The sequence below is a fragment of the Aptenodytes forsteri genome, unplaced genomic scaffold (genome assembly GCF_000699145.1).
Source record: "Aptenodytes forsteri isolate BGI_AS27 unplaced genomic scaffold, ASM69914v1 Scaffold184, whole genome shotgun sequence".
In the NCBI taxonomy this organism is placed as follows: Eukaryota; Metazoa; Chordata; class Aves; order Sphenisciformes; family Spheniscidae; genus Aptenodytes; species Aptenodytes forsteri.
Window position 1 is genome coordinate 2,742,596 of NW_008796078.1, and position 11,612 is coordinate 2,754,207.

At 36.9% G+C, this 11,612-nt stretch overlaps 1 protein-coding gene across 1 annotated transcript in view; it reads left to right on the forward strand.

The window, feature by feature from the left end:
* Positions 1-5,855: 5,855 nt before the first annotated feature.
* The window catches only part of LOC109279692 (ras GTPase-activating protein 2-like), a 23,110-nt gene continuing 17,353 nt past the window's right edge, over positions 5,856-11,612 (forward strand). Inside the window, exons 1-2 of the mRNA XM_019474023.1 lie at positions 5,856-5,953; positions 11,304-11,407. Coding sequence (XP_019329568.1) covers positions 5,877-5,953; positions 11,304-11,407 — 181 coding nt within the window. The 5' untranslated portion in view covers positions 5,856-5,876. The remainder of the gene's footprint in view (positions 5,954-11,303; positions 11,408-11,612) is intronic.

Below are 11,612 nucleotides of genomic sequence, written 5' to 3' on the forward strand. Positions count from 1 at the left end.
CGACCTCGGGCATCGGAGTCTGTTTGTCAAGCAGAAATTGCGAAATTATTGATGTGCAGGAAGTTGGTGGTAGAGGGCTGTTCTGGAAACGGTCATTAATGCTTCTGTTTCTTTGTGTAGCGTGTGTGCGGGTGAGAGGCAGGCAGAGAGAGAGGCTGGTGACTTTATTTTGGTGGTTAGGAAGTGCTGACTAAAAATACCTATACATTCAGTAAAGTGGGAAACCGAAGGATGAGCTGAGGAGGAGGGGCCGGGGAGGAAAACAGATAGTGTGGTGCGGCTCGGGAGGACTTCAAAGCAAGTAGGAGAAACAGGATGTGCAGCGGCTTCCTGAAGGGGTATCAAAATACATCCATACAGCTCAGATGCAACCCGTTTATTTCCTTTCTCACGCAGTCGATCGCCTTTTTTGAGAATGAAGCGAAACGAGTTGAATTGGGCATGGCGCTGGGGTTGAGAACCGGTTGTGAAAACCTTTTGAAGGATTAGGTTTGGTGGAGGAATGGAGTCGTGTTTACTTAAATACCGTCATGATGTATGAACTTGAATATGTCTTCAGTAAATAGACGGCTAGGTCGTGAAAATAGGAGACTGCGTGAAGTGTAGCTGGAGGTACTCTTGCTCCAGTGTTGGTGATGGAGGGTGGTTGCCTGTTGAGTAGACAAGGCTGAACACACGCTTGCTGAGATCTTAGGTTGTTAGCTATTATCATGTCATATTAGCAACAATACATGTCAGCTTGCCTTTCAAAAAGACTACTGTTCGTTTTGGGGCTAAGGCATTAATTACTGAAGCTGACTTATTTATTGGCAGCGTTCTGCTTCTTAACTTGTTTCATAAGGCTTTTGTCAACACTGGACAACACAACATTCAAGGAGTTTTACATTTCGTGATGGTTGAACCTGATAAAAGTTTTCCATTAAAATACCAAAGTGTCTCGAGACTTATGTTGGAACTAGTTTCATCGTCCCGTTTATGTGTTCTGGATTGAGCCTGCAGTTGTATCATAACTTCGAATGTTCGGTTACCTGGCAAAAGTAATGGTAAACCAAGGACTACGACCTGCTTCCTAGGGAGTACATAAAAAGTTGGTTGCCAAAGATGGACCTGTAAGAACTGTAGGAGCCCGTTTGGAAAGTGAGTGGAAGTAATAGCTGCAATAAAAGACGTGTCTTGAAACAGTGTGAAAATCACTTTGTAAACCTACTTGTTTCTTCTAACAAAACAAAAACAGTGTTTAAAAAAAAGATAGGGGTTAAAGATGCCGTGGAAGCTTGTGAACCCTCAAATCCCTAGATGCTTTTTTAGCTTCTTCGCACAGCACATACTGTTTTATTTTCACTTCTTGCTAGTATTTTACTAATGTGTTTTTTAGGGGAAAACCCTCTGAATGAACAATAATAAACAAATGTAATAATGTAATCCCCCTTGATCTGGAGGGATTAGCAGTAGCAGACCTCACTTTGGAAAGTGTTCATAGTCTGTAAGAATTCCTTATAACGTGTTTCTTAGAAGTGGAATACATTTTGGTGCCTAAGCTTTGTTGGCATTTAAACTACGACGAGACTTGACACTGACTCATTTTGTATGCGTTGCGTGAGAGAGCATGGTAGTTTTAATGAGGTAGTGTCAGTTCTGTGTAATTCTGCATGTATAGAAAACACCATCTGCAGTAAGGTCTTATTTATACCGTTGTTGTACAATACACAAATAGATGGTAAAATCTAAAGTTAGTGATGTTACACAAATTGTCACAACAGATTTAGAATTGAGGCGTGTACTTAAAGGTGGCTAAAGTAGCTATTGCATACCTAGCAGTGGAAAAAACAGAGCAGGAACACATTTGCAGCCCCTGGTACTCTCTCTGTTCTGTGGGATACCAGTGTTTGCAGCCCATCTCCTGCCTCCGGTTTTCAAGTAAGAGGTAAGATGAACTGGTCTTGCCAGTTTAAGACCCCATAATATTTTTCGAAAATGTGATACTACATTTTAGCAGGTTTCCATCAGAAATCCACTGAACGTCTGTCTTTATGATGACTCTTTTGTATTGGTGGCTCTATTTCATGTGTCATAGTAATGGCAAAAGCGCTTTACAAAGGTATGTGGATATCATGTAGTTTTAGGCATATCTCATAGTGTAGTGTTTTAAGCTTTTATAATTAGCTTCTGTTTTCATTTTATGACATACAGTAGTAGCTTTTTAGGTGGTAAGTGATTTTAGTTACTTTGATTTTTGGTGTGTTTACTGAAACTTGTCTTAGTGGAGCACTTGGAAAATGGCTCTGTTGTCTCCCAGAGCTCATTTGACAAAATTCAGGACGCGTTCTTTTTCAAACTTCTTGCACTGAGTTGTTAACACTGTGTGGTCATCTGGGATTATGCTGCACTCCTGGAGTGGATTTAATTGTTGCTGTGTAATATGTTTAGTCCTGTGAAGCGAATACTTTGGAGTTTGTGCGCATAGACGTCTTCTGAACATCTTTGTTCTGGGTCCCTGTCAGAGGATGTACGCTAATTGCGCACTTTCACTCGACAGAGGATATTGTGAATAGCATTTATCTATCCCACCTCCTGCTTTTGCTTAGTTTCTGATGCACTGTTAACTGTGAACAAGCTTTAACTTGGTGTTTTCATGTAGTGTCTACATCTAGCAAACGATGTGCAGGCAAGGGAGTCTGACAGAACTGTTGAATTTGGTAGGTTGCTCCATTGCTGTTAGTAATACCAGAGTTACTAATAACTCATAACAGTAAAGTAATGTGGAGAGTTTGAATTTATTAAATGGTGTACACCTGAACTCTTACTGCTCTAACACTTGAGGCTTTATTAGCATTGCAGCTTTTCCCTTTTGTTTAGGTTTGATCTAATCTTATTTTGAAGTGAGGTTTTACTAGGTATTTATATAGAGAATCTAAACAATATTTTCTAAATATTTTAAAATCCAAACCAATATGCATAATTGGCCAAAGTGTGGGTGGTTGGGGGTTTTTTTAAATTACTTTTTTTCTGTTTTGCCAAAATAGCTGAGTGGCAATAAAATTAGTTAGTTTAAAAGTCAGGTAACTAATAGCAATTGTGAACTTTTAGCTCTTCAAAATAAAAAGGTTGGTGTTTATTTTAATTATGCGTTTCATGGTTTCCCTATTGAATTAGGCTACTAAATGTGTCATGTGAAAATAATTTCTGCTTTAAGCTAGTCCAGTGACCGAAACTGGTGAATTGATACGGTCAATACAAAATAAGTAAGTCTGTTATTGCTGCTTGGTTTAATTTCTCTTTTCCCCAAAACAACTTTATTTGGTGTTTCTGACTAACCATTCATACTACCTACACTTTCTAAACAAACCCTTGGAAAACACTGGTGTACATTTCCTCAATACACTTCTCTCACTTCTTACCTTTTCTCCTTCCTTTGAACAGTGAAACATACGTGGTCTTCAGAATTCCATACTTGATGAATGCACTGAAAGTCTAAACATTCAAGCAGATATCTGGTGGTGTTCATACTTGATTTTTACGCAACCATTATAGCTTTAGGTTTTTGAGGAAAAAAGTAAGACAGTGTAATCAATCAGAGACTTGTGACTTTTTTTTTTAAAAGAAAATAAGCTTCTTGGAAGAGTTGGACCACTATATGGCTGAAAAGTCTCCCACAATCACAGATATTAAGAGGTGTTTGGAAAGATATGAAGTCTCATGCTCTGTACTTCATGTGACAAGTGCTCTGAGGTTATAATTATGTAGAAATACTTAATTTTTACTCTTTTAAGAAAATATGAAGCTATAATGATTGTAATTTCCTTTCAAAGTCCACTGTACAGTGCCTTTACAGTGCCAATTAAGTGATGTTATATCTTAAATATTTTGTGTGAAAATAGGACTGTGAAGCTACAGAGTTAACTAAAAAATAAATTCTTATCAGGAACAACTGACACATACAGTTCATGCTTATTAATTACAAACTGCAGTATCAGAAGGTCTCTGGGGATTACTAGCCTATTTAATGAATTTTTTTTTGTATTTTCTTTCATATGTTTTACTAAAATAGCTTTTTTTTAAGGCAATGTTCAATCATTGATGCTTTTCTTGATGGTTCTGCAGTGTCTCACTTGAGTAATTTTGAGTTTAGTTTCTTTTTGGAGTCTAATGGCATTAAAAACCGGTTCTGTTCATGTCTCTCAATCTGTCAACATGAAGTGTGGTGTTTAAAAATAATATGTATACTTCCTCCTCTCCCACACCCAAGTTGATGAAAAGCTCATTGATGCTTCTGAGAGCGCAAGTTTTAACTGTGGAAGTTACTTAAGCGTCTATTCATGCTTTCCATCAGCGTACAAATCCCTGACTTGGAAAACATCATGCATGAAGTTCAGTCTCTGTTCCTGTTAAACTGTCATGTTCTCTGCTCAGATACAGTTGTGGTAGCCTTTCCAATGCCAGGCATTACTTAACTTTCACGACTGTAATAATCTATTTAACCAAACAAAAAAATGAGGGGGGGGAGAAAACAAAATTGTGATTTTTACATCTTAACAGCATAGACAATAAAGCTTTCTCCACCATGCTTCATATCTGCAGGTTTTTTAAAAAGAAACAGGTATGACACTTCAAATCTAGTTTCAAGCTGTGGTCTTTGAAAGTGGAGGTGATATGTTATTCAGACATGATAAGTTAAAACTCAATACATTGATGTAACTTTTTAATACATTATAATAAAGTTTAGATAATGTTGATACCGCGTTTCATTGGGAGAGGTATTTCCAGTAGCAGGTAAGGATGAACGCTACTGTAAAAGGTCCTGGTTAAGACCTAATGCAGAGTACGATTCTGGTTGCCTGTATTTAAGACAACAATTCAAGTGGAACAGGGACAGAGAGTGGCTACTCGCCGACTAGGAGCCTCTCGTGAGAGGGTACCAGAAAAGCTTGTCTTGTTTCTCTTAGCAGAATGAAAGGTGAAAAGGGTCTGTTTGCTATCTTCAAAGACATTCAGAGGGGAAGGAAACATCCGGGGGGAAATAACTGTTTAAGCTAAAGGACAGTGTTGCTGTAAATAAATGTAGATGTCTGCAGCATTCAGATTTTGGAAGAGCTTTCCAATTTGAGCACTGGGAACTGGTTTTAGCTCTAACTACTTAGAAGTAACCATTTCCAAAAAGGGCTGACTGATGTCCAGCGTGTGCTACTGCAGTGGCCTAGACTCAATACCCAGCAAATCTTTGTATTCCTCTCTCGTTAGAAACTTCCTTTTCTACTTGTTCTTATCCATGTTGCGTTTAGTCAGTAGGTGACTTCCCCCTTCTACTAGACCAGACAGTTAGGAAAAAATAAAGAATACTCGTAGCTGAACCTTTGAAAATATATCAGTCAACTTAAAATCATTGTGGAAAATGAAATAACGATTTGATGCGTAAGTTCTTATTAATCAGCTTCCTCTAGCCAAAATATTTGGGGAGAAAATACCTAGTGAACAATAGCTCAGCCAGATCATGTCTTGGTCTAATGACCTAATGCCGTATCACCTCAGGCTGCAGGCTTCTCGGATTTAGCAAGCTACGCAGGGTCAAGCCCGAGATGAGACCTCTGAAGGGAAAGTGCAGGTGCTGCAGGAAGTGGTGTTCATGAGTCAGTGTGCTTTCCTCTTCCTGTCGGCTCTCATTCCACGTGAAGCTGGATGTAGCAATTTCTGTACACTGTTGGATCTTACGAATTGAAAATTAATATGGAAATGCATGCTGTCTGAATGGAAAAGTAAATTTTGGACACCCATTAAAACTGTAAAATTCTTGTGCCTAATATTTTGTAGGTTTTTCCCTCTCAATATTTACAGTCATTTTTTTATTTACAGATGACGCCAAACACTTAGTACCCAACAAAATGAGAGACTTTTTCTGTACCATAAACTTGGACCAAGAAGAAGTTTTTCGTACACAGGTAGTTGAAAAATCTTTAAGGTAAGCTTAATTTTTAAATGGAGATGATAAGCAAGGCTGCCTCAGTTCAGAATAAAAACAAGATATGCATCAATGTGCATGTGCTTTTGCTTGTACCTCTTTAAAATGAGAGATGACTTGTGGCGACTACTCAGAAATGTTACAGCAATGTGTAAATCGTGAGAATAGTTGAAAAAAGATGAAATTGAGGCTTGTGAGTAATACGGTGCTTCGAAAATGAAGTGTGCTAAAACATATTTCATTATTACTTTATTCTGTTCCATTGGGCAGCATAACATTCTTTTTCTTGCCAGGTTGTTTTCAAGGGAAAGAAATCCGCCTGATACTTGCTCTCCATGTCATTTCCTACTTCTGACATGCAGTTGGTCTGTATTGGTGGAATTATGCTTTTAGTGTCTGTCTTGTAAAACCTGTTGCTAGAATGAAGGAACTGGAACTTTTCCATGTGTAAGAGTTTTGTGTGCTGTGCGATGTGCCCCTGAGCAGGCCTCGTTCTCTCCTGAAATTCTCGGTTTGGGAACTATAACCAGCGCTCACACAGAATGGCTTGCTTTGCATCCCTGAGCAGCGCTTAGCTGTAGATTCTGCTACTGTCTTAGAGCCTTAAAAACAATCAAACAAAAAAGTCATGGTAACGTAGCTGCAGTAGCGTAGGTGCTTTTATGTCTCAAAACTCTTAAGTTCACTGATGACCCATACTGAAGAATCGTTGCAGCTGCATTGTTAAGAATATCTGAGTGACAGTTTCAGTCATCTGGAGGAGACATTAAACCTTCCTCTTAAAACCCAGAAAGCCTGTTCAAATTCTTGAAAGTTTTCCTAATTCTTGTTGTTTCCCGTGGTTTTATTGTTAGTGTTTGTTCTTTGAGCTCTCTCTCTAGATGTTTCCGGGTGAGGAACAGCATACTGCTCATATGGCAAATTTAAATAGGGAATTTTACTTTTTCAAAACATTATTTTAAAAGCCTCCTTATGCTTCTGCATGAAAAGCAAACACCACGTATGTGCAATCGTGAACAGATATTTTGCTCGTACTCCTGATCTGTAACTGCTGTAGTCAGATCCAGAAATTTTTCAGAATTTAACTGGCTGCAATTGAGATTGATTACCAAAACAAACTCAATTGAGTAATCCTTCAGAGAAGAACGTTAAAGAGACTGTATTGATAAAGGAGAAACTTAACATTTCCCTTTCAGATAGACAGTAGTTTGATCGGTAAAAGGGAACCCGGCGTATCTTTTAAAAAGAAAGACTTTGCTGTCCAATTTTTGACATGTTAATAATTGAAATCCTAAAAGTTACTACTATGCTTAGAAACAAGACCAGTTACATTTAATGTTTATGCAGACATTTTTATTATGTTCCATTTAAGAGTTATTAAATTTATATACTTTAATCACCTGATAATAAGAGAAGTATTAATTGCATAGTAAAACATTTGATAAAATAAATCACCTTAGATCCATCAAATTTTTTTAAATAGTACTGAAGTTTTAACTGAAACTTGGTTAAATGAAAACAAGCCATTAGTACTTTACCGAGGAAAGGAAGAAAAATCTCACTATAACAAAACAACAGTTTTGGGGGGCATGTGTGCCTCCACTGACTACACAGGGAACTCCTTCATCCTCTGAATTATAGCTGCGTTAAGTTAGATTGACAGCATGAGTAGGATTCCATACAAACTGATGAAATGTAATAAAATAAGTCATCCTCTATTAGCAGCGACCAGAGTTGGATGCTTACACTTGATGACTAGTGTGTATGCAGTTATGAAGGCTGACACTTGTTCCAGAAACTTAATTATACCATCTTGTTGCTTATTACCGTGTTAAACTAGAATACCGTACTAACCTAGAGGTACTGGAAGGGAAGATGAAAGCTCTGATCTCTTATTAGTCTGAAAACTTTGTAAATTGCTTTTCAGTAAGATGTAGTACAGTATAATTTTAGTCATAGATACAACTTTGAATTTAATTGTTTTGTTTTATATTATTTGCTTGCTTTTTCTTACGCACATAATTCACAGTCTGTTTTTGTCACTGTATTCTGGGTTGTGAATTTGTACTAGCTGTTATCTAAATTATATTCTATGACTATCCGCTAGTTAAACATCTGTAGAAGTAATTATCACTGGAATTAAACTTATCTTTGACTACAGTGATTGAGAACTAATGAAATGTATTTTTAAAATGTGCAAATAGGTTTGGGCTTCCACCAGCACTGGGACTGTTGTTAGAGGGCAGATGTGAAGCAAATGACTTTTCAAAGTCAGAAAAACATGAATTAATAGTGAAGTGAAAGAAGGATGTTTTGACTCAAGAAATATTCCCTGACACGGTGTGGGATTTCTGTGCGTTCTGAAGAAAGACATTTTTTTTTTCCCCTTGGAAAGTTTAAAGAACATCCATGAGCCTCCTCAAATATCTACGGTCAAATATGAGGAATTGGGGAGGGGTTGTGGTATGTGTGTGTTGCATTTTTTTATTTAAACTAAATTCAGTTTCTTTTTTTCAAACTGAACTTTGTGTGAATGCAAGGTTATAGCAAAAAGTAATTTTCTTGTTGATATAACTTGCTTTTGTCAAATGACAGGTCTAGGGGCATTGGTCAGTTTCTGTCATAGAACTGCCAGTTTAATATAACAAGGAAGGGAAGAGCAAAGGAGTATGTCACACATTTAAATTTAATCTCCTGTATTACTGTAATCCAGTTCTTCCTGTATGACAGTTTGGTCTTCCTTTGAGTTAGCACTATCTTCTAATTTTGTATCCGTCAGAGTCTTTAAAATTCTTGCATCAAAGTCACAAATGAAAGTACTAAACTAAGGACTGAATCCCTGAGGAACAGGTTGAGTAAGTTCTCCATTTTAATTATTCCTCATTGGTATAACCTATTGTACCCCTGCAGCCAGTTCTGTATCCACCTAAGAATTTCTTTACTAATCCTTTTTATTCTCCATCTTAAATTTTCTCTCTGTGCCTCATAGTTTGCTAAAGAATAATCAACAACTGATTCATAAGGCAGTGGTGTTAATCTAGGTAAGGAAAAATGTATCAACATGAATAAACCAATGCGTTACCTTCTATTTATGCTCATACTGTTGACCTGTTCTTTCTTGCCAAATCTGAGACTTCATGTAATGTTGAGGTCAAAATAATGATTGTTAGTGGCTGATCATTCTTGGGGGGGCGGGTATAGTTGTGAAGTTTGCTCTCTTTAGCCATAGGATATGGCTGCTAAATAGGTTTTTGGAAGTCTCTGCTAATAGTCCCCATCCCAGACAGATTATCTGATTATAACTGGACGCATAGAGTTACATACATCCAGCAAGAATAGGGACGTAACGCTTCGTGATACGTAGTTGTTGACGTACGTTGTGGTCTAGTGTTCCTCTTAGGATGTCTGACTGAAGCTGAGTTAGTAGCAGAGTTTCCCTTGATACCAGTGCCAGCTAGTTCACCCACTGTTTACTCTTTCCGCCGTAATATCTCTTTGTTTGTACTGGTGCAACTATTATTTGTGTAGCTATTAGGGGAACTGTATCACGGAATTGACCTAAGTTTAAAATAAACCTTTGTTTCATCTTTTTTGTTCCGAGTTACTGTGTCAATACAACTAAAAGGAGCAGCGAAGGTAATAAGGAAATTGAGGCTGCTTAGGGCTGCTAAAGGTAATGCTCATGAATTTATACCTTTAGTGGTGGTGCTGACAAGAAGAACCCAGCCCTCAAAATCAAAGCTGAATTTGTTGGCTTTGAAAATTAAAAAAAGAAAAAAAAAAAAGTGGGGAGCTGAAAAACCACAAACAAATCTTTCACCTGAGAATTCTTAAATTATTTCTCAGTGTAGTGCAAAGGCTAATACTGACTTGTCTGCTTTGAAGCCTATGGTAAAAGGTCTGTGTTTGAACGAAAGGAACATTTCACTTGTGAAATTCCTCATAATGAATTCCTGCAGTTAATGCTTTGTTTCTAAAAATCAATTCTAGAAATTTGGAATACTAGATTTTTCACCTGTGTTCTTTCCCACTTTTTAAATTAGTTATCAGCTCTTCTCTTATTTTTAACTTATTTAATGAACCATTGGTCCTTAAGCATTTGGTGGTTTTTCTGTAATTATTTTGGAGGGAAGAGAGTAGGGATGATACCCTATTCTTCCTGGTATCCTTTTGGATAGGTAGTAATATGAACTGATTGTTCCAAACATAAGCGTATTTGTATGAGTTTAATAAAGTATTGTAACAATACAGTGTCAGGAAGGTACTTTACTGGGAAACAAAAAAAAACCCCTTTGTCTCTCGGTTTGGTATAACTGTCGTCACAGTACGTCTCTGGGTTTGGTATAACTGTCGTCACAGTACTTTTCTGTAGAAAGAAAGCAGAGGCTAAAATTAGTTTCACGAAGCTGAACACATTTCCCCAGTGATGTTAATACATTGTAATTGAAAATATTTTAAGTCTTTAAGAATCCAGTAGTTCCAAAATAGCAGGTTTTTTTTGTGGATGCACTTGATTTTCAGAATTTACAACTTGCAGTGACACAAATAACATTGTGGTTTTGTTCAGTCTGTTGAAATACAACTATCTGACTACTGGCTATGATTGCATCAATAAGTATTCCTTAAGTTCAATGGAAGTATAAATTCCTTGAGTGAAGATGCACCAACACATTGCGTGAAATGTCTAACATAGAGGAACCCAGAGTCTTTTTACATAGAGGGCTGTGCAAATGGCAGTTAAGTAGGGTGAACTGTAAACATTATATTGGACTTCATTAGATGGAGAAATGTGACCATTTCAGCATGCGGGAGAACGTGTGCATTTGAGATTAACATTTCTCTTTTTCACTGTTCTGTTTTATAGTTACTTATGCTTATGGCTTCTTTTTACAGGTCTGAATCTTTGAGCATCAAATTTGACATGGAAGTTAGAGCTAGACAAATGTCAGTTAGTGAAGTAATTCATAAATTGTGTTTTAATGTAATTTAATTGCATACTGAATGAAAAAAGAGAAACAAAACTTGTGAGTGTCTCAGGAAGTCATTTGGGGTGGGTTGAGAACCAACTAGAATAATTTCAAGACAGAAAAATAGGATGGAAATTGCAGAGGAGACAACGTTTTCTGTGTGTGCGCTTTGAACATATGTAAGGCATTCTCATGAAGTTTTAACTTGCTGTGTTACTATATGTTCTTGTAATGAAATGGTTGTGGATGGCTTTGATGATAGATAAGTATAGTGCTAAAAGCCAAGGTCTGGGACTGCAGTAAAAATGTAGAATTTAATGTTTGTCTTCTATATAAATTACATGAAATGTTTTTCTATTTTAACTTTCAGTCTTTCTTTTCAGCCCTTATTTTGGGGAAGAGTTTTACTTTGAGATTCCAAGAACATTCCAGTGGTTGTCCTTCTACATTTATGATAAAAGTGTTTTACAAAAAGACCTGCGTATAGGTAGGTTCTGGGATACTGTCTACATCTTGCATAACATTTGGTTATTTTCGGTATCATTATCTGTAAGATTAAGGATACAATTATTAAAGTGATGCTATTTTCAAAACACAGTGTATAGTGCATTTAAACTAAATGCTCCTTCAAAGTTTGAAAAGCAGGATTTTGTTTCCTTGCTTTATTCTATTATACTAAAATATGTTTATTT